Source organism: Formica exsecta, unplaced genomic scaffold (assembly GCF_003651465.1).
Source record: "Formica exsecta isolate Colony F162 unplaced genomic scaffold, ASM365146v1 scaffold599, whole genome shotgun sequence".
Lineage (NCBI taxonomy): Eukaryota > Metazoa > Arthropoda > Insecta > Hymenoptera > Formicidae > Formica > Formica exsecta.
Window position 1 is genome coordinate 30,688 of NW_021853269.1, and position 24,342 is coordinate 55,029.

Here is a 24,342-nt window from a genome sequence, read left to right on the forward strand (position 1 = left end):
ACGTGAAAATCGAGATAACAATTTTCAAGATTTCGCATATTATTAGAAAAACATTCGACTTTAAAATCAATTTTCCGTTATTGAAATAACTCAACGATTTATAAAATAATTCTCCATTCTCTGTTCATTCTAATCCGTAATCTTTAATTTTTGTAATTTTACAATGATTTTATATTTTGGAATAACTATATATATACACAATATATTTGCAAAAAAAAGTATTGCTCGTGTGATACATTTTATACACATAGTCACCATAATACACATTTGCGATAATTTTTATTGATTACAAAATTATCCTTTCTCAGAAAAATTTGCAATTTTAACTAAAATTGATTGTTTTAAACCGATGTTAAAATTGATCTATTGTTTTCCGATGAATATTGCTATAGCCATTAATAAGAAATTTATAGATGCATCGGCAGAAATAATTTTTAATTATTTTAAAATATTATTTTGAAATAATTATTTATGAAAATATTATTTAAAAAATTATGTATAAAAAAATATGCAATTATGTAATGATATATCATTGATACGTAGTAATTCTCGCGAAATGTCAATATTGAATGACGCAATATGTAATTGCGAGTGGTAATCCCGATGGAAAGCTCGAGTTATCGGTTCGATTACCGAATCGAGATTAGCGTTACGATGACGAGGAGATAAAGGAGAGATTCAGGTATATCCCCGTTACACAGGGCTGGCCTCTCATCTCCCCCTCTGCGAGAGGAGCTGGAACATGTCGGTGCACGTTCTCTCTGTGCTTTGCACGAACGGACTCGCGCCGCGATTCTGCTATTGTTATCGTGCCAGATTCAGTCCGGTTATGACCACCGGAGGAGCAACTGCTAGATTAATCGGTCGCGCATCATCACGCGATGTCAAAAAAGATAATCCGTGGCATTATGGACGCGATGACGTGCTTGACGCCGTCGCCGAAGAAGCGGAAGAGAGAAGAGAATGATAGCGGGGACGAGAAAATGAATCTGCCGCGAAATGACATGTTGATTGCAGATGCTGAGAAGAAACTTGATTCTGCGGAAAAGGTACGATTAGATATGCCTGAGTCTTTTTTTTTAACACCATATACATTTTATTTTTTATATTAAAAAAAATTTCAATCATATTTCATCATCCCCCCTATAATATTACTCCTACTATTATGGTCATTTTTTTACGGATAAATATCGAAAAAAAAAAAAAAAACGTTAGGCTCCCGAGACGTCTTATCAAATTATTTGACATTTCCTTTAAAAAAAAAATCGACTCCGAAATTCATTAGAAATTAATTTTGTCATTAAAATTAAACGTTGCAATCTTTAAAGTACGTTGAATTACCTGTTGACAAGACCACCCTGAGAATGATCGCGGGAGATCATATAACGATAGCCTATCAGGTACGATACACTATGCACTCAAGGGTTAAGGTCTGTCGCGCGACGCGACGCGATGCATGAGTCTCGTGGATGACTCACTGCCAGCGGAGAGAAAGAGAGAATCCACACGCATACATACACGCGTATACGTATACCCACACATTCTCGTTTCTCTCCCGACGATCCGGAACCGAGACGACGCCGCCGACGGTTCTCGCATTTCTGCCCGATTGTCCTGAATCGAGTGGGTACATTCCTGAAACCTTACCGAACCGTGCTCGGAATGTGGCATCTATCGTATACAAAATATGCGCAGCCATTCGACATTCGACTTGCAAATGAAATTTTCATAACAGCGTGTTTTTTTTTATTTTTATTTTTTTTTAGCAGTTACTCATCCGTAATGCAAATTGCGCGTAAACCGCGAAATCGAGTGAATAACGCGCGCGATTGCTATTGATAATCCTGTACGTACACTCGCAAACTTCGCCGATCGCGATTACAGTAACCGCAAATTTTGATTTATGCGATACGTGCATTTTTCGCCCGTACATTCATTTAAAAAAAAAAAAAAAAAAAAAAAAAAAAAAAAAAAAAAAAAAAAAAAAAAAAAAAAAAAAAAAAAGCGAAGGATTAATATTCTAGAATTTGAGATTAATATTTTAGAATTTGCGGATCAAATTAACGTTGGAAATAAAATTTTGCTAATCAGAAATTGATCTTAATTTCGAGACATCTGTAGCAAACTTTAATGCACCGCGTATACCGTAATATCTCGTTCGGTCCGTAGCGGTTTCCAAGAGATATCCTATTACGGGACCGTGAAATATTCGTCGTGTGTCGGCAATAAAGTATCGCGATATATCAAGCAGAGATAATAAACGGCCTCCAAATGTTGGAGTCAGCTACTGCTGGTACGGTTTAATTCAATTCTAAATACACCATTTCGCAAATATGATCGCGACAAGAATTTTAATATCTTTCTTCATTACAAAAAATTTATTATTATAAATTAGTATTCATATAAAAGCACTCTTGGGTGTGAGAAAATGGTTAGCGTTTTATCTATCGAAAAAGGTATCGTAAAATATATCGATCAATTAAAAATTATCAATTTTATCATTGAAAAGAGATGATATTCAATTCATTCATTATTTTATTTAATCTAGATTTGAGACAATGGTCAGAGCTTTATCTATTTAAAAAAATCATGGTAAAATACATCAATCAATTTTATCATTGAAAAGAAATGATATTCAATTAATTCATTATTTTATTTAATCTGAATTTAGATTAGATGTATTAAATTAGATTAAATATATATTTTCTCGCAAATTGTGTTTACTTCTCTCTTAAACTCTTCTATTTATTAAACTATATACGTAGTTGTGTTAAGCGTTTTATCCCATCAGTGATGGTCTCAAAGAACGATCGACGCGTAAGAAACACTCGTCGACAGAATCTCCGGACCTCCGTCGCGAACGTTAACAAGAAAATTTCGCATGTGTCCGCGAGCGGAGCAGAAAAAGGGTTGAGAGGCCGATGCCTCCGCATGATGTAACCGCGTGGCGGTGCGGAGTGACTGCCCTTGGTGCTTCTTCTTCTTCCTTTTTTTTCCGCAAAGGATGATGATCTCGATTACATTTGGCCTCGTGAACCTCCTTCCCCTCTGGTCCCTTTGCTATACCCTCCGTCTTTGCCTTCCGTATTCTCTTATTGCTCACCGTCGTTGAAACGGAGTCTGTGATTGATGGTCTTGCGCTTGCTGTATACGTACAGTCGCTCGATACGTCGATATACCGTTAACTTATCGTCTGCATTGTGTCGAGTTAAAACGGTGCGAACGCTTCGTGATCTGTTGCTTCAACAAGAGTGTGAGTAGTTGCGCCAAGTTGCTTCTTTCTAAGATAGTGGTTCTCAAGTCTTTTCTCGCTCTGAGCGCAATAATATTTGCTGCTGACGCAATCCTTCTTCGTGAGAGCCTGCGTCATGACGTATTGCTTCAAATTAAGATAGCAAATATATATTTCTATTTTTAAGAGAGAAAGAAAGAGAGAGAGAATACATATTTATATATCTTATAGAACAGTTTCTAGAAGCGATGGGATTCAAATTGACTGAGATATACAGGTGTGATTTTTCTTTTTTCTTACATTTATTTTTTAAAAAAAGATAGAGAATTAATCTATAAAAATGGCCTAAATAAAAATTAGATGGTATCTCTAAGATCATATTTTTTATACAGTCATTGCATAAGAATAAAATAATGATAGTAATATAAGAAATTAATTTTATCATTTCTTAACGAGGGTTTTGTTTAGACTGCATACACGTTCCAGGCTACAACACTAAAAAAAAAAAAAAGGAAGAGAGAGACAGAAGACGTCTCGCGAGATCCTTCGACAAACCATAAAACACCTTGGCATGACCGAGTGTTTTTTGTGTTCCGATGTAGGATCCGTCACATTGACTGCTGAAGAGAAAAAAAAAAAGAGAACCCACGGCTTAGCTTCGCCCATTACGGGATGTAATGCTGCCTACGACCAATAAGATGAGCGTCGCGGTGGGAAGCGACCGGTCGCGCGTCGAGTTCGTCGATCCCTTTTTCCTTCGTGTAACTCGGGACGATTAGAGACGCTTCATGGAAGCCAAGTGGATGCGAGGATACATCGCGCGCGCTACATCTGTCCCTCTATATTAATTGACGCCTCTAATCCGCCGTGAATCTCGTTAACTCGCGAACGAGCGCGTTCAACGTTTACCCTTTTATCCCGAGCAAACACCATATACCATATCATCCCGGCGCCTACGGATACACTTTGGTTTACGTTATCAAGTATTCTTATGGCACAATGCACGCGCCGAGTGCACGGGAACGATTAACATCACGCAACATGTGTATGATAACGCTTTGAGAAAATTAGACGCAAACGAATTACTCGGTTAATTATGCGCTTTGTACTTGCACGTGATTAACGGCGATTAATTCGTAATTATGTATAGCGGGGATTGCGTTGCGTGTGTGATCAAAACTCAATTTATATCCTCGTAATCACGCGTATATATTAGATAAATACGGTATTACTCCGTAATGCTTTCGACGAAACAATCTCGAGCCGTAAGTAAGTAATACGGCAACGAATCGCTATTCCGTCAGATAATATCATCGGATCGCGCACTCATGAACAATCGCATCCCGCTGCGAGATATTAAGTTCGCTTCTTAGCCAAGGGGGAGGTTTACGTGTGAGATGGCGCGCGTGCAATTAATTGTCTCTCCCCGCGTGTCGGGATGATGTACCGGGCTTATCGTCGAGCGAACGCTACTTCGAAATGCACTCTCCAGCATTCGTCATTACAGGCACTCCGCCCGCGCGCACTCTCTTGCCTTTATCGTCTACAATAATCATTATCCGTTGCATTTCCATACCTTCTTTTTTCACAAAGAAGCGCATTTGATGCGCCACTGATTTTACGGCGCACCATTGTGCTCCGCGCACGATTTAATATACATCGTGCACGCCTGTGCGCAGTCAGGGGAATATTAGAGACATTTATCATTTTATATAAATATGTATAATGCGTACTTTTCGAGTTTTTTTCCCCGTAAAAATATTCAGTCATGCCGATTGCTTGCCTAGCATCCATAGAAATTTTAACGCAATTTTAATGTTTTCAACTTTTACAAGTTAATATTTAAAAATATATAAAACAGTCTATTCCTTGGAAAAATATAGAAAAACTGGTCCGGCATTCTCAGGGATTTCTTTTGTATCTGGAGAAATGAGAGGATTCTCATGGAATTTTATTGGAACTCGGGGAATATTTTAAGAAATCCATTCTTGAATAGTTTTGCTCCTATACTGTAAGCAAGTCAAGTGAATTATGTGTATAAAATATTATAAATTTAATATTATAAATATATATCTATCTCTGTTTATATATATATACAATTACAGTAAAATATTGAATATACATATTTTTTATTGCAATTTTTAGTCATTAGAACATTAACATCAGAAAATGCATACCATTAAAAAACTTATTTTAGTTGCCTCAATAAATCTTTAAAATATTCTTTTTATCTGTAATTTTGAGCAAAAATATCTGGAAGATCAGAAAATTGTTTACAAGATTTGGATAAAACACTTTGTAGAAACTCTGAAGAAGAAATCCTTTTCTCTCTCTCTCTCTCTCTAAAATATTTTATAGAAATAAGAAAGAGAGAATCTAGCAATAAGTATCTCTATAAAGTATATTTTCAAAATTTTCCGAGATCACTTCTACTCTTGCATGTAGGATGCAGAAACACGAGGGAAAACACGGATTGCACACCATCAATTTCGTGTCCGTTTCGTTGTCGCGTCGCGAATTCGCATCTTCGTCGACGAAGATCGTCTCGATTCCTCTCTCTTTCTCTCGGATGATGATGAGTCGTCATACGTGCTCGTCCCGGTGGGACGAACGCGTAATTAGCCGGTATGCGAAACGCGTTGGCGTCCTTGAATTCGCATATATTAACACTTACGTATGTATATGTCAAATCGACTTCTGGAACCAGTCGCTTGCGCACCACTTGGTTTCCGATTCCCTATATTGAGTAATGCAATATATTATCGAATTCCTTTCGTCTGCAGTCACGGGAAATTTATTTTGTTAATATTTGGCGGATTTCGATATTACGGTAATTGTCGTAAACAACGAGAGCTGTATTTTGTGCGTTTTTAATGTTAAAATAATAATACAACAAATTAATAATTGACGCATAAAAATTGTTGTTTTACTATTTTTTTCGCCTTGATGAAAAGATATTCGCATACTTGTATCAAGAAACGACATTTTCAAAGTTAGATATAATTATTGACTGATATTAAAATTATAAAAATATTGAATTAAAACGTCAAGTACATTAATTCGATAATGAATATTTAATCTGCGAAAAATTAATAGCACCCTATTTACAAGTGTAATGCGTCTACTTTAAAGTAAAAGAGAACGATGGGAAAATCAAATTACGGTCTGTAGCGTTTAAGAAAAATCTCGGATCGTACAGTCTAAAAGAGGAAGAAACCTCTGTCGGCATCCATGCGTATGGGATACACGTTCTGCTTCTTCTACCCTCGTCCATTATAACGCGCGGGCTGAGCTTATTTACACCGCAACGTAATTCCGCTTTGCATGTTTCACGGCGTACACACAATGGAAGAATTATAATTTTTAATTGGATAAATTTGAATCGCATTATGCCAATTAATCCGCGACCGGACGCTCCGCTTCGATGCACCCGCATCGGAAAGATTGCGCTGCAAACATACGAGTTATTACAGCTACGGGGGTGGAGGGGAGGGGGAGGTAAAGCGGAGAGATACGATTTTGTAATCAGCTGTGCGCTCGCGCAATATAGCTCTCTCAACATGTGTTATAACAACTTAACAACTTTGCAATTTGTTATCTCTCGTGTTTAATGCATGAGTTAGGATTTTCATAAATAACAAAGAATCTCTAAACACAATATCATCATATAATTATATCATATAATTTACTACTCACATAATTCAAGAATTAAATACTTTCCCCCTTCTTATGTATTTAAATATGTACTACACCTAATGAATATACATATAATTTTTCGAATATCTGAAAAAAATGCAATTATATCTTTATAATAATAATTATAATTTCGAAATAATATATTTGCATCAAGTTTACATATATCTCAATCGATAAGACATTGCGATATGTTATGTCACAGCGTACCTTGTAATTAATTAGTTTTAATTAATCAAAACATGCTTTATCTGAGATATTGTACTAGTCATTAATTCGGACTCACGAAGGAAGTTTGATAACCTTCGATAAGATCGGGGACCCGGAAAACTGTAGTTGCATTATATGACGACTTCAACTCGAGATTGATAAGCCTGTGTCCAATTGTAGCTGCGTGTCACGTGTTAAAAAAGCTGCTCGATTATTTATTGCCGCTTACATCTCCGTATCAGGTACTTACGGCGCGCAATCTTTCCGCAATAATCTCTCGACGGGAAGTTCAGCGAACGGCTGTGCATTTATTCTCTTCAGGAAACAATTAACGTCCATTCTCGTTCTCATCCGCGTTAATCCGGTCGCGAGTTCCTAGTCGCGATAACAGAATACTCTTCTTATCTCGTTCTCGCCGCTTCCTCCGGCGAGATTTTCACGCACGAGGGGACACTCGCGAGAAACACGGGTCGATCCGTATTTTCGCCGCCGCTGCGGCTGGTACGAAGGGGAAGAGGAAAAACGGCACTCTTTTCCGAGTATATCGGGGGTATTAATGGTTATTACATCTTGGCGAGGGAGAAAGGCAACGCGCGCGCGCGTCGCTCGTCGAGCTGGCAAAAACCGGCCGCGAAATTAATGTTCGCCTCGCTAGAAATTTCTTTCTCGCCAGAAACTCGCCAGGGATGCGCGGTCATTGGCAACTAACGCGTCGTGTTTGATCTTTTTTCTTTATTTTTTTTTTTTTGTTGTTATTTGTATCAAGTTTTGGTCATCACGCCGGACACATGCCACTTGGAGTAATCGCTTCGTGAAATTGCTATACAGGATGGTTAAAGCGTTACCGTCCATCGATCTCACTCTTTTGAATATGCATAGATAAAAATGTATGTATTGGAGAACAGCGCGCGTAAAAAGTTACTATATAGGATGACCGGAAGGATTTTATTTGAAAAGACGAGTTCTCGGACGATAATCTTTATTCTTCGTTCATTGCTTTTATTGCTAGTCAGGGTGTTTCTGCTTCGTGACGATCGATATTGTCGCCGAAGATAAATATGAATACACATATACGTTAAACAGAGAAAAATATAAAATTCAAAAATTTTTTCACAGTTAATTCTTTTATTCAAATAGATAAAAAATGGAAAACAATTTTTTTTTACATCACGATATATGTATATGCATACACTGAAAAACAGTTTTAATAAAAGTTGCGGTTGCGTCGACTCGTTAAATGTGATGATGCCTTCTTCTATTCAATAGCGCGGAATAATTAAAGATATAATGACTTTCCCACTGCCGTATAAGGAGGCGCAAACGCAATCAACGGGCGGAAACCGACGGAAAAACATTTTCCGTCAGCAACGCCTATTATAAACTCAGTATGCTGGTTTCGTGAAAGAAGTGAAGCAATATTCCATGCTCCGCATCTTTATGCGGATTGTGCGTTCACGCTCGAGATACTCGAAAGGGGGCAGAGGAGGGACACCAGGGGGCAATACGAATGGTTTCTCCCACCGCGATGGAAATTCGCGTAATTAAGAAAAACCTTATTGCTTATAGTGCTTTGCATTCTGCCATAAGCAGCGAAGGGAACGCAATCCTACCAGAATTCTAAAAAAATCCCTGTGAAAGAAAGGCAGAACTTTATCAATTATAATTTAAATTTTATTATTGTTTTATTATTTTATTATTTTATTAATTTTATTATTATTGGAATTTTAAAAATGATATGTTAACATAAGATTAATCATAAGAATTAACACGAGCGATTGAGAATTATATTTTGAATGTTAGAAAATATACGAAAACATATATCTCTTATCATCGATCAGAAAACGATTCTTATCGCAATCAAAATGATATAAAAACGTATCATTTTAATTATTCCATTTTAACATTCACTTTAAAAGTGAGTACGGTATCTCTGAAAGGAGCCAAGATTTAATATCAGAACAGGAAAATCTTGTTCGACGTCGACTCATCATATATGGCAGCGATAACTCTCATACAGTGCCTAATAAAAATCGCGTGTTATCACACGTGTATGCGCGATAGTGGCCTCGTAAAAGAGCGGGCACATCTTTCTCTCCCTTATCGCGCATTTTTATCTCACGCACAATTGCGTGAAAATGGCACTGTACTCTCCACGGTATTCTTTCCTAATCAGTTGTTTCTCTAACAGCTCTCGTATTGCATTAATATTACAAGGTCCCAAGGACAATGGCTAGAGAAAAGAGTGTAAATTTTATACCGCTTACTTTTGCAATTCCTTCCACGATACCTTCAAGAAAAATCATTCGAGCTGCTCATCGCGCGATTGTTCTCGAGAACACACACAGACACAATTCATTCGTAATATAATCCCATAGCTCAGAGCAAACGCGATTGTTATTCAAATTCTAAATATTTTCTTTCAATAGAAGTTATTAAAAATAACAATTTAGTTCTCTGAATTATGTAATAAGGAAGTCAATTTTTGTCAACTAGCATTGCAGTGTAATCATCTGTCAATGCGAGTTTATATGATTGATTCGATCGAGCTGTTACCCGATCACCCAAAGAGGACACTGATATCTTTTATAATCTGACATTTGTATTTAAGGATTACGGATGAAGAATGTATTTCACGGTTGCATTCTAAGAAGGACATCGCGATACGGCTCGTAGATCGCGTCGGGAATGCGGCAGCATGCATTTACATAACTAGTTCGGATCTCATCGGCATCGCGTTTCACGCACATATACATATGTACGCGGTGCTTAAGAAATTGTGGGATAACTACGCGCTCGTATTATCGAGAAATAATGTGCGAAAGAACGTTGCTCGCGATTTCTTCATTGAGTATCGGTGCTTGCATTTCCCATCGCAAGAAATCCGTGTCACGAATTAATTAATTACTAATGACCTCGCTGTACATGCGAAGAAAGATACCTTTTACAATTGGAAGATTTATCTGAAAGATACACATTATGCAATATTCATAGATTCGCTTTTATCCACGATCGTCGAGATATCCGTGCCGTTTATCTTCTTCATGCGACACGCTTGGTGCAATATGGCGCAAACTTATGAAAAATTATTTTAAGAAAATTAAGATTTTTTGTTTCACACTTTTATAATTTTTTATGATGCTGATATGTTAATCAAATTAATGGAGTCTTGTAACGTTTAATAATATAGACCTCTTATTGATTTAAAAACTTTTATTTCGATTATATATAAAATTAGATTAATTTTATTATATATTATATATATTATGAAGGATTATTGAAATATTGCAATATATTGCTTTTGAACAAATGCATCCTCAATTGAATTTTCCTCGTTCCATATAGCTCGTAGAGACCTTGTCTTCTCGATTGTAGTGAAAATATGTCAAAACCGGCAATTTCGAAAGTGACTCCCTTTTACTTCTTGGATGTAGTGAAATGACAGTGTTCCCCATGAGTTACAATACACTTGGTTCTGCTCGGTAGAACATGGCGATGGTACTAGCGGACCATCCGTGAAACCTATCGAAGCGGACATCCGATCGAGAGAGAAAGAAAAAGAAAGAGAAAGAGCGAAAGAACGAGAGAATAGCAGAAGGATGACGGACGATCCACCTGCGCGTCTCGTACCTGCGATGACGCGAGAACACGCGGTCGCACGCACTTCACGACGTGTGCTCGAATCGCTCTCGGCTTTGCGGTTGCACGCATCGCGAGCATTCCCACAGCGTGTACGCGCGGAAAAGTCGTCGCACAAGTGCGACTTCGTTGCGATTCCGCGACGAAGGAATTCGATACACCGGCACACCAGGATTTCTACCCGGCAAACCGAGGCGTAAGAAATTCCTGAAAATAGCATTGCAAATAAAACGGATTATTTCTCGTGACAATTATTATATAGTTACAAGATACGTAGATATTGAAAAATTCTTACATTAATTTTTATATATAAAATCAATTTTTTTATTACATAATACTTGCATTTAAATACACGTGACGTTAAATTCGAGAGAAGCATCTAATCACCGGATACATCTAATTGATTAATTTGACGATGCAATAGCGAAAATAAAACAAAGATAACTGAAGATAGAAATAAAATAATTTTAATATTTTACAAAATATTTCATGTACATATCCATCATTCTTATAGATTGTTGCGTAATATATTGCGGGATTAAGAGATCCAGGCGATAACTTTATACGTTGAGTATCGACATGACAAGCTTCATGTTATACCAGCATGCGAACGCGCCTAATCAGACCTCGCGTTTTTGTCTCGTCACGCCTTTATCCAGCAACAGCTGTTTCTTCCAAGATTGCATTGATTATTTTTTTTAATTAATCAAATTCTCCTGTCTATAAACGACTTTTTTGAAGCTGGAACGCACGCAATATGCGACCCTCGTTAAGCTAATACCCCCACCACAACAAATTAAAATCATCAAGCTTTCATCAAGCTAGCACCCCCACTTTAAATCGCGAATCCCTGCTAAATGGTTTGAGCGCTAAAATCAGGAATAGAGCACCAAATTAATTTTGGCATATGTTATATTTTAATTTGTTGTGGTGGGGGTGGTAGCTTAACGAGGATCGATGTGCGAGCATGAGCAATTTACAAGAAACTTAAGTAAGCGGGTCACGCATGTCCCGCTGAAGAATCCCACCTCGCGAAAAGAGGGTCAACGTTAAAACGCGCAGATCATAAATAACCGCGATTATTACATTCCGCATGCCACACATGCGTCTAAAGAGACCGCGGAGATCTCTGGCTTCCTTTTACGTACCGTACCATTCGTCGTAATGTAATCAGCTACGAAGCCCATACGCCCGCGCTTGTCGTATGACAACCATCCGCGACCGGTTATCGCGGCATTCATGAGTTTCTCGGTAGTTCGAAGGTGGTCTTCTTATCTCCCGGAATGACTGGAACGTGTAACATCGGCTGTCGTTCTCTCCTTCGTCGACTCGGTCATGACTTTGTCGGCGAATCTATCCGACGACGAGCACGCTGGCGCGGATGAGGGGCATGAAATGTACGCGGAATGCATTAATCGGCGCGCAGGATTTTTAAAGGAAAAGATATATATTTTTGTTTATATGTTATTATAACTGTAGGATTATTCGAAACCAGCTTCTCCAAGTAACAGTAGTCATTAAAATAATAAATCATAAATAATCGTCCATTCGATGTATATTAAATGTTTGGCATTAAGCTGTCAAAAGTTTGACATTAAACTGTGCAGCTGTACTCGCGCGTAACGCATTTTTATTTTACGATAATCACCTACCTATCTCGTTCCCGTTGGACGATCCGCATTGTTCGAATGTGGGAGAATCGTCGCATAAATCATCGCGATACAAGGCCGCCGATCGCACGTGAAGGAAGCGCACGGAACAGCTGTTGCCGGACAAAGGCGCGACGAGACGAGACGCGTAAGCTCTGATTACGGTGTAACATGGATGGCTCGTCATGTCGATACTCAACGTCCAGTCATCGGCTGGATTTCTTCATCCCACAGTACATTACATAACGAACTGTAAGACGCTGGATACATACGTGGAACTTTATAAAAGCTTTATTAAAGATTTTTTAATTTTTTTGCTATAATTGTTTTATTTCTCGTTTTATTATCGTATCTCGCCGTGTCAAATTAATTAATTACATGTAATTGCTGATTAAATGTTTCTCGAATTTAATTTTATTAAAAATGCACGAATTATATAATTAAAAAAAAATAAATAAATTATATATAATAAAAATTGTTTTAATATTTACACAGCCATATTATGTAATAATAATAACTTTATTTTGGGTGTACAATAATCGGTAGCTATATATAAATATAATACACATAAAAATTTATTTCAGAAATATTGATATATATAATTATGCGAGATATCTCTCTGTAACATGACTATATTCTTAATACGGAATGATAATCTTAGATATTAAAGCATCACGCGTTCTTTTATATTACGCATAACGTTCGATATGTCATATGTCGGATATATATATGATCTCCGAACGATTGAGAGTGAGTGCGATTTGAATTATTATCGTGCAATACAATCGGCACGGCTGTTTACGGCAAACATAACTATTTCCTTCCGGTGGAACGAAGCTTGTGCGAACACGGTTGTCCTTGGCGAGTCGAGAGCTCGATGAGTCAACTCTGCTTGACCGTGGGATTGCTTCTTAAGTTTCTCCATTATCGCTTCACCGACTGAATTTCGTCGAGCTCATTTTTTCGCGCTCTTCAGCCGCGCGTTTCTCTGTTCGCCATGTGCCATTTTGCCGGCCTCTCATTTTATTAAATAAACATATCAAAAAAATAGAACAATACATTGTAAAATCTTGGAACGTAGGAACGACGATTGAATGGAATGCGAGAAGATGAAAAAATTTAATATATTTAAAAATTCAATGCAAAAATGCAAAATTCTCTCTATATTATACAAATACAATATTTTACTCTTTCTTGCCCTTTTCTACCATGCAAAAAAGCGGCGTGCAATTCTAGGACACTATGTTGTATTTTCCAGCGGAGAGCAAAAGATGTCCGTGAAAGTCTCTGAAAGAAACGATCGGAGCCGCGTTAAAGACGCAGTTCGCGCGTGAAATGAACGCGGCATAGTAGGTATGTTTTACGCACGCTACCTTGAAATAAAGACCCGCGTTATGCAGGTCGCGGCTACTTGTTTTCTCCGTGTATTGTACAAATTCTCACCCACGCGTTGCCAAGCATACGCAAGCGTACATGTGTGTCTAACTTATTACGAGGCAGAGGAGATGCGTCTGGTATTTTACAATCTCCCGTACGGATTATGTGCGTATCGTTATTATCTCGCTTCGAAAAATAGAATCGATTTATTCACAATGAACGAGCATTGTGCGAGTCTTTAATATACATATATTTTGAGGAAAAAGTAAAAAACAATTTTAAATTAATAATAATTTGTATAACAAAAACCGCAAAAATAACTCTACTCTCTATTATTATTTGCCTTTACAAAAATGGAAAATAGTCACGCGTACAGTATCTATGAGATCACAAAGACACGAGGTAGATGAACAGCAGTGTAAAATCGAGTTCAGCGTCTTCTTTACCGATATCTCGCAAAGTGTCGGCGTTTGAGATTTGGCGTCGCGATAAACGGCCGAAGATTAATATTCGCGATATGCGCGCGTGCATTCCCGGCTATGGACGAACGTCGCGCATCCGGTGTGCATACGAAACGACGGACGGCGCGAGAGGAGTGCGAGCGAGCGCGGCGGAGGGATCGCGCGGAATGCGCGGAATGCAACGGGGCCCTCGATGATCTCGAGCCGAATACCTTCGGGGTCCGGAGCTCCCGTTTTTCGCGACCCGTCGTCACTCGTCACTTCGTTCCGAACCGAGGGCGAAGTTCGACACGTCGATCGCTGAATAACGCGGCGCGTTGTACGAGAGATCTGGTTATTTGATACGAGGCCAAAGCTGCTGGATAGCAAATGCAGCGTCGAGTTGCATAATTTTTTTTTTTACGCGGTTGCGAAACATAAAGAGAGAAACGAACATCTGCGATTTTTAAGAACGAGATAAAGTTGATATTATTGATATTTCTTATATTAATATAAATATAATATTATTATACTATAATATTTTATTAATATTAATATTATTAATTATGTTTTTTTTCATTTTTTATAAAATGAAATTTATAATATATATAAGCGAAAAAATACTACGTTCCTAATAAAATGTGATATCTGTATAATAAATTGTTTTCTCTTCTTGAAATTAACAGTTGCAATGAAGATGTGTGCGAACATAGATATTATTAAAAATGTATTTCTTGAAATTTAAAAATGAGATAAAAATCTATACAAAATACGTGTAAATTTATTATGTCACATGATATAAATATAAATAAAACTAGGATAACTTGCAATGAATTTATATTCTCTTTGAATATAGAAGTGGACATCTGTCGGCTTGACTGTCCGTACGTTTGCCCGGGGTTAAATAATGCGATCCGAATCCTGGAACCGTTGATATCCGCTGCCGGACGTACGGTGCTATACGCCTTGTTCCCGGATACGGTGCGTGTCGTTAGAATAATACGATATCGGTCGACACACGCAAATGCCGATTTCCGTGCGCTCGTGTAACTTGGGTGGCTGGGGCTGGGGGTTAACAATGCGACTGACCATTCACCGGACACGGTTCGGGCAAGAACCGGTCAACGGTCTACGATCCGCTAATTCCGAACCGGGGGTCAGAGTCCCCCGCGTGCGGCAGGTGCATCCGACGATGCTTTCGCATTGCGTAGGTGCGTATGTACCGTATCGTCGGCAAGGCGCGTGTTGCGCATTTTGTATGAGGATCTAAAACGAGATCAATTAATGCTCCCTGCCGCGGAAGACAACTAGAGAAGGAGAGAGAGAGGAAAAGATCCAGACGGCGCCAGTTCGAATACCAGCCAGAAACGGATCCAGAGGAGAGATCGTGGCCTTCCCTTTAAAAGTTCCATTACAAGGCATACAAATTTCGGCCAGTTTTTTTCGAACTGGGAATGCAATATTCAAATAATAAAAACTTGTTTATAATGGATAAGTTTGGATAGTATAAATAATATATATACTAAAACAATGTATATGTATAATATTTATATAATATGCAGGCCCAAAAGTGGTACTCGATTTGGTGGAATCTAAATATATATAAATCATCGAATATATATAAATCATTTAATTATATACATAATCTTATAAAGTGATGAATATGCAAATTTAAAATTGAAATGAAATTGAAATACACTCTGGAATATGAAAATGGAAGACTCATGGTTAATGAAATAATTAATTTTTCTTATCTCATATATTATTCTCATGAGAGAGAACAACGAAAATTATTTACTTTTAAGATTAAAGTGCAGAAGAGATTAAATTATATAGAAGAAAAACTGTTGTGTCTGTAGGATAATTTTATTAACCTTATGTTAATGATAGGAGAGTGAAAATGCGATTTTGTTTTTGAACCTAGGAATCTAGTAATATCGACAATGACCGAGCAAGATCGGTGTTCTTCCGTAATTTTTAATCCATCCTATCTCTACTCTTTGCTTCTACTTCGTCCTCCGCCCGCCTTGCTATCGTAATTAAGGGCCAATTTAATTAAGAGGGAAGGATAAAAAAGAAGTCGGCAACGGCACGACAGCCACTTCGCAGGATGAATGAACTCGTTGCGCGAATATGTAGAACCCTTGGGTATACTTTTGATCTGCGTGTGTGTATATATATATATGGGTATGTGTGCCTATGTCAAGCGTGAGACGCGCGTTTGCGAAAGGCTCAATGATTAATTAGTCGTCCTAGTTTGCGCTTGTTTAAAGACACTTAGTTTATTTCTACGTAACTTGTGTGACAACCAACTATCCAATTTCTTTTTTTAACTAGACGTGAGTAACGCAAGAACGTATTTGGCAAAAGTAAATGTATTATTTTATAATGTTCCAAATATTACAAGCACCTGGTATCATATATTATTTTATTCTTATATGTTTCTTCATATTTATATCTTTTTTTCATATTTATATGTTAACAGAATGAAGAGATGATCGCGAGTTTGCCAATCAACGGCAGCGGCAGCGGAGGGCCGGTGAGTCGCGTGGGTCGTGGATTGGCCCTTCACAGGTCCAACTCCAGTTTGGAGCTTCCGCACAGTCCAGATCCTGCTTCCCGGGTGCCAGAAACGCCTCTCAGGAGAGAGTATGGATCTCATGGTACGAATCGAATTTTCCAGATATTTCACAAAGCTTGAAAGATGGACGAAAATAAATTTTTTAAATGTCCATCATGTTGTTTATTCCAAATGGAAAGTGATTTTATACGAGGAACAGTTTACTATATTTCTCTTTATTGAATTTTATAATTTAAAAAAAATATTTATATATAATAATATAATTTCAATTTCAATTTTTAAAGTTTGCTTTTTTTACTTTGATGTAATCATTACATAAGCATACATTTCGACTTTAATTAATCTGTCGTAGGGAGCATCGACGTAGTGGCGCAGTCGATTACAGCCGGCGAGAATTTCTTCGCTATACTGCAGGACTTTCGACCGCCAGAGCAGCGCGGCGTCGTCACCAGCGATTATCTGCGCCGCGTTCATCAGCAGGACGGGGCAGGCCAGCCACTCGACGTCGACGAGATCTGCCCGACTGGCGCCGGTTCCAGTCCGAAGCTACGACTGAAACTGAACAGACTGTGGGGCGGGAAACCACCGCGGGCGATGGAAGAGACGTGCACCAGCCCGATGGTGTCGGCCGACGTAGAGGAGCGTCATCGGAGACGCGCGTTCGCCCACTACGACTGTCAATCGTTGACGGCGAATCTGGGCTACGCCGCGAAACTCCGGGGAATTCTTCTGGCTAGGAGAAGAAATACGGCCACTGGAGCGTCCGCCGCCAGTGCTCTGAGAGCCTCTACTCCAGACGAGACTCCCGAGGAAGATGCCGGCGATGGAAAAGGTATATTAAAAAAAATATGAAAAATATGAAAAGACAGAAGCTAAAGTATCGTCGGGCGATTCGCTTTCTCTTTAGAAGATCTCACTTGTTATTGTTTGCGGTTTCAGGCAACGATCTACTAGAGCCGTGTCCCTTCTTCCGCAATGAGATCGGCGGCGAGGGAGAACGCGAGGTTGGCCTTACTCGTTGCTCGAATGGCAACGGAATTCACAGACCGCCGCTGTCATACGGTGTCTCCGTTCTGGAACCGCCGCCCGGAGAGACTCTATGGAAGCACACTTGTCCGTTGCAGAAACGACCCATGCCTATCGAGAGCGTTGACGAGGGAGCCCATTATTACCGACGATACTTCCTTGGTAAATGAACAACGATACACGCCGGCTTATGTAAATCTTTTGTCGCGTTACCTACAGAATTTTCACCGATTCTTTAATTATAAATCGCATACTGCGTGCACTACGAACAGCGCAAACATTTTTTTATTTATTTGAATATGGAGTTCATAGCGTAAACTCTTAGGGATTAAATACAAAAATTTGCGAACATAAATGCAAAAGAGTTTGCAAAGATTTCGATCATTCGCTCGGACACAATGCAAAGAGAAAGAAATATCTTGCCGCAGGACGAGAACATCAGAACTGGTTCGGTATGGAGGAACAGTTGGGACCGGTGGCCATCAGCATTCGCAAGGACGTCAATCAGTATCGCGTGATCGTGCGTACATCAGAGTTACTGACGCTGCGCGGCTCCGTGCCCGAGGAAGCTCTCGGCATCAGGCCACAAGGCCGGCCGCCTACGAGGGAGCTCTTGGAGTTGGTTGCGCCGGAAGTGCAGATGGGCTGCCTGAGGCTTGGCACGCTTGCCGCTGAGGAAGCGCTAGCCAGATTGGACGAGCAGGGATTATCCAGCAGGTACAAAGTCGGCGTCCTGTATTGCCGGTCCGGCCAAAGAACCGAGGAGGAGATGTATAACAATCAACACGCCGGTCCGGCCTTCCTAGAATTCTTGGACACTATCGGTACGTTATTCTTCATTGCAAGTTGTTTTATATGATATTTGAAGTCAAGATAATGTCTCAAAATCTTGTAGTGAAAAATATTAGAGCATTTGCTGACGCTGGAAATTTAAAATATACGCTTTCGGTAAATAAGAAATTATTGAAGATGTTTTAAAGAGATATGAAAAATATAAGTAATGAATTTTATTATTTGTAAAATGTAGAGTATTCTTCCGCTTCATGTTTTTATTTTAGCGGAAACTTTTTGCCTTCACTTTTTAACATGGGCATTTGTTTACTTTCACTAATTTGAACCATCTTAAAAAAAACAACTATTTTAATCCAGAATATGTGATTTCCACCTATTATTTCTAATAAGTTTTTCTATCTTTTTATCTATCCTATTTATTAGGACATATTTCCTTGCAACAAGAATATTTTCCAGATTTACGCATTAACAAGCGAGTTAACAAAGTTTAGTGAGTCGGAAACCTCTCGTCAAAAGCCAATAAAATTATTCTCTCGTAAACATCGCGAATAAAAGTCAGGGAAGATTTATACATGATCTTATACGTGATTCTCACTGGTTACTTCACGGATAGTTTGAGACGCTTTATCGCTGATTAATCGATTCAATGTTTCGAAATGATTTTACCTAATGTACTTCGTAAAGTTAATCATCCACGAACACATGCACGTAATTTCGCGGTCGTTGTGTCTGGATATCGCGAATCGTTGCCTTGGTTATCCCTATTAACGAGTTACTGTTGCTTTCTAAAAGAGAAACGCATGTTCTATTTTTTCCAAGCGTCACACACATCGTTGCTTTTTGCGCCGCTTCCGGGCGTCAAGTCGATGGTTATCTCGATACTTAATTTGTGGAACACAAACGCGACGCGTCTAATCTACAAAATAAAGGAAACGATTTAAAAATAGATTTATATAATATATCTTCTTTCTTGAGCATATTTTATTTAATATATATACAATGATGATATTTTTTTATTATTTACTGTATTTTATATTTTCCCTCGAAAAGATATGATCGCACAGTTTCTAAGAAACATATTCTTTTAACATAATAATTATCCATGACTAAACCGCGAAAAACAAAATTGATTATGTCGCTTGATGTGCGAATACAAGTACGCACTGGAGGAAGTCGAAGACACGTAACGAGACGGCCGACAATTCTTGGACCGCGCCGGGCAATTGAGATAATTGTAGGTTTTTATGACAGGCCAAAGAATAAGACTGCGAGGATTCGAGGGTTACAAGGCCGGGCTGGACACCAGAACCGACTCGACGGGTACGCACGCGGTAGCCGCGACGCATCGCGGAGCGGAAGTCACCTTTCACGTATCCACCATGCTACCCTTCACGCCTAATAACCGGCAACAGCTGCTGAGGAAGAGGCACATCGGAAATGACATAGTCACGATAGTTTTTCAGGTACAGTTCTGCACTTAACATTGTAAATTATAAAGCTATGCGATTACGCAATCGTGTAATAATGAACATGCGAAACGTGGATGTGACGCACAGCTCTCTGCGACACGCTAGATTTATTGTTGCAACCTGTTTGCACACCGAGAGCAGCGAATGAGACATCGCAATTATGCTCGAGAATGAATCATTATTTAATTTTGAGATCGGATTCTGGATTGCGTACTTATGTCAGAATTTGTGAAATGATTTATAGCTGATGATACCTTCAACTTTCATTAAATAGATCAAATGTATATATGTTGTCTATTATTTATTAAAAGTTTAATAAAATATCTTGTAATTGCTGCGCATTTCTAGGAACCTGGTGCATTACCATTCAGTCCGCGAAGGATACGCTCCCAGTTTCAACACGTATTTATCATTGTGCGAGCCATAAATCCTTGCACCGACAATACGCAGTACAGTGTGGCGGTGTCCAGGAGCAAAGAAGTGCCCATCTTCGGGCCACCTATTCCACAGGGTGCTACGTTCGCTAAAGGAAAGGCTTTTGTGGATTTTATTCTGGCCAAAGTCATAAACGCCGAAAATGCAGCTCACAGGTAAAATGTCGTGTTCTTTGGTTTTTATACGTCGTAAAATTAATCGTAAAATTAATCGAGCTAAATATATACCTTTCTTCAGGTCTGAAAAATTCGCCACGATGGCCACGAGAACGAGACAGGAATATTTGAAGGATCTGGCTACAAATTATACAACCACCACAGTTGTCGACACTGGCCAAAAATTCTGTATGTTGCAAATTCTTTTAGAAAATTCTCTTTATTTGTTTTTTTAATAATAGAGTAGTAGAATTTTGAAATTTATATATTTTTACTTATATATTTTATTTTTAACAAAAAATTTTTATACGCGGTTTTGCAAATAATAAATTAATTATTTATAATTGTTTGGTTTGTTTAGTAAATTAAATTATATGATTAATTAGATACCAAAATTATATAAAATCGTTGCAATGGCATTTCTGAAATATATGTTTCTTTTTCGCAAAATAGCGATGCTCTCCTTCAGCAGCAAAAAGAAGACAGCGGTACGACCGAGACTTTCCTGCGACGCATCTCAGCGCGGCGCGATTTGCTGGCAGGTCATACTCGAGGATAGCAATCAGAACACAGATTGTTACTTAGGTATAAGCATAGACACCATCGTGCTGATTGAGGAGCACTCCAGGCAGATAGTATTTGTCGCTCCGTGCGTGAGCGTGCTTGGATGGCATGCTCAAACAAACAGGTAATCATTCTTTAGTTTTTTGAATCTTCAAATTAAAATATTTTCATGCGCGCACGCTTGCACACACATGTATTATTTTACAACTTTTTTAATGTCAATAGAAAATTAAGTCCTTCAATATTCAATCGCAATTAATTCTGAAATCGATTGTTAAACGCGCAACCGCCACTTATAGCTTTATTGCATTATTCAAGATCAATTTATCGTAAGAACCACTTGCGGACGATCGGAAATCGAACGACTGATTGCACTCGTAACATTTTTGCTTTGCTCTGCATCTCAGTTTAAGATTGTATCATCATCAAGGCGAATGCATCACCATACACGTACGCGGTGATTATGGCGAGAGAGACGAGTTAATGGAAATTGTGGCTCGGCTGCGCGCCGTAACTCAAGGTGCACCGGCTTCGGAACTGTCGTTGAAGAGGAACAACCTTGGACAATTGGGCTTCCATGTTCAACCCGACGGTGTTGTGACGCAGGTCGAAAGTATGGGGCTATCGTGGCAGGCGGGCCTGAGACAAGCCTCCAGGCTGGTCGAGATTTGCAAGGTGGCCGTGTCGACCTTGAGTCACGATCAGATGGTCGATTTGTTGAAGACCAGCGCCCAGGTTACTGTCACCGTAATACCGCCAACCAATGATGGAAATCCGCGAAGGTATAGAATCTTGAATATTATCTTCCTTTAATTAATTTTTAATTATTTTATAGATAAAATTCGGGATAAATTTAAATTTAATCAATCTGACGTAGAATTCTTTTATATCGCTTTTATAAGTTTAAATTCCGCACAATTTTTAATTTAAATAATAAAATTACATTAAAATAAAAACGCGTTTTTTTTCTTTAAAAATTATCAAAGATATTAAATAGTTTCTTTAATTCTTTTTTCTACACGATAGAGGCTGCACGTTGCAAAACTGCCATTATCTGTCGAATAATTACGAAGGAGATTATGAGAACGTGACAAGCGCAGATAATACGCCGAGTCAGCAAACGGCGATGTCGCATCAACGACGATACGATCGATCGTTCAGCCCACCGCGATCGAGCAACAGCTCCGGGTACGGTACTGGATCGAGCTCTAGATCGTTCAACGATCCGCGGTTTCCGTTGGAGGGTACAATGACTAGCAGCAGTAGCGGACACAGTAGTACCGATGATCGTTGGTGAGTGATTAAAAATGAAATCACATTAACCCCTCGCGACTTATCGTAACGTTAACAAATCGTTCCTTTTCGAACTGTCGATCGTTGAACGTGTAAAGTTGATATCCATCTACTTATCAGACTCAATTAATATTAGATGCACGATTAGGAAACGAATCGAAAGAATCGAAAGAAATAAAGTATTTATTGTTCTAGGTATGAGCTTCTAGAACCGCAGGATCAAGACGGCAATCATCGCGCGGACGGCACGCCGCCTCCGTTACCAGCGCGACAAAACTATCAAATTGTGACACCAAGCAAGTCTGGCCAGAAGAAAGACAAGTCTCATTATGCCAGTGCCAAACAGCTCGCGGATAGCTCGAAGCATCGCGAACATAATCATGAGCACTATACGAAGGAGAGCAATTATGTGTCGTCGAAAATAATCCAAGAGAATGCGCGTCATGAGAATTATCAGCGACAGCTAGACAATGCGCATCGCAATCAGGATCACGTGACGACGAATTACGTGAAGTTGCAGAAGGAACGATACGAGATCAAGCAAGAGAATCTATATGCTTCTCAGAGAGAACTCCATAAGAACGATGCACAGCACCATGGTGGCCATCAGAAACTAAGTGTGTCGAATTCGCTGCCATTGACGCATAATGCTGTTTACAGTCTGCCAAAATCAGGCAGTAACAATAACCTCGGCAGATATAATGAGTACGAACAGTCTGGCGGCAAGTACGATTACGAGACACCTACAAAAGTGGACAGAAGTTCCAAATACGAAATACAAGAGGAGAAAATTGTTGAGAGACCAGCTGCCAAGTACGAGCATGATATACGAGGATGTCACGAAAAGAGAATCGGTTACGAGTATTCGGAGAATATTTACGAGAAGAGGAACAGCAAATACGATCTAGAGTTAGCCAAATACGAGATGGAGTGTCAGCACGTTGGCAATGAAAGAAAACACAATAACGACGGCAATAATGAACACAACCGAGAGTCCACGAAATACGAGGTGCCGCACGATTTCAAAGTAGGCGAGAAAGTCACTTGCCTGAAGACTAGCATATCGGAGCGACCGGTGCACAAGGTAAACGTTGAATACCGACAATCAAAGGATTTCCCGGCGAGTCTGCCGCCGGAAGTTAGAATATCTGACGTTAATTGTCCGGAAGTAACTGCACTGCCTAGCGAGGACGAGCTGTCGAATGGCTCTGGCAGCGTATCGCCCAGACTGCGACGGGCCAATAAACATCGCGGCGGCAATCGCACGCCGTCCAGCGGCAGCTCCAGAAATCAGAGTCCTCGACCAAAGCCGGGCATGAGAAACTCGCACAGAAATTCCGCAAATCTGACATCCAGCACGTTGCAGGAGGACCTCATGAGACTGATCAATCCCGATTACATCGCCGATGACAGCCAAATCGTTAACAATAATCTCGTAAACAGTGTGATGAATCCGAATCAAAATTCGAACAAGATAAACAATAATATGCTAGAGATTCAAAATAGATGCAGATCAAGAGAGAATTTGTGTGGCAATAGCGCGTCTACCTTGAGCGTATTGCCTACGAATGGACAAGAAAATGGAAACAATGGATCGGAAGTGATCCTGACGATGGCCAGACCAGCCACAGTGATTTCCAACGCCAGCACTGCCTCAAGCCCAGCACCGAGCGAGAATAAATTGTCAAAAGAGGAAAGGTGTGGAAAATTACGGACTTAATACTCTTAATTAATAGAAATAATTTTATACACACACACATATAAAATAGTAAATGGTAAAATGGATAATT

At 39.2% G+C, this 24,342-nt stretch overlaps 1 protein-coding gene across 2 annotated transcripts in view; it reads left to right on the forward strand.

Annotated features, from left to right (window-relative positions):
• Nucleotides 1-260: 260 nt before the first annotated feature.
• The window catches only part of LOC115242427 (signal-induced proliferation-associated 1-like protein 2), a 29,289-nt gene continuing 5,207 nt past the window's right edge, over nucleotides 261-24,342 (forward strand). The window contains exons 1-12 of one of the 2 annotated variants that reach the window (XM_029818695.1): nucleotides 261-1,049; nucleotides 16,723-16,900; nucleotides 17,171-17,650; nucleotides 17,758-18,006; nucleotides 18,273-18,668; nucleotides 19,888-20,099; nucleotides 20,454-20,695; nucleotides 20,778-20,884; nucleotides 21,149-21,383; nucleotides 21,667-22,041; nucleotides 22,286-22,447; nucleotides 22,748-24,250. In XM_029818695.1, coding sequence (XP_029674555.1) covers nucleotides 882-1,049; nucleotides 16,723-16,900; nucleotides 17,171-17,650; nucleotides 17,758-18,006; nucleotides 18,273-18,668; nucleotides 19,888-20,099; nucleotides 20,454-20,695; nucleotides 20,778-20,884; nucleotides 21,149-21,383; nucleotides 21,667-22,041; nucleotides 22,286-22,447; nucleotides 22,748-24,250 — 4,307 coding nt within the window. In that variant the 5' untranslated portion in view covers nucleotides 261-881. Of the gene's footprint in view, nucleotides 1,050-16,722; nucleotides 16,901-17,170; nucleotides 17,651-17,757; nucleotides 18,007-18,272; nucleotides 18,669-19,887; nucleotides 20,100-20,453; nucleotides 20,696-20,777; nucleotides 20,885-21,148; nucleotides 21,384-21,666; nucleotides 22,042-22,285; nucleotides 22,553-22,747; nucleotides 24,251-24,342 lie in introns of both variants that reach the window. The other variant, XM_029818694.1, reaches the window with a different exon arrangement.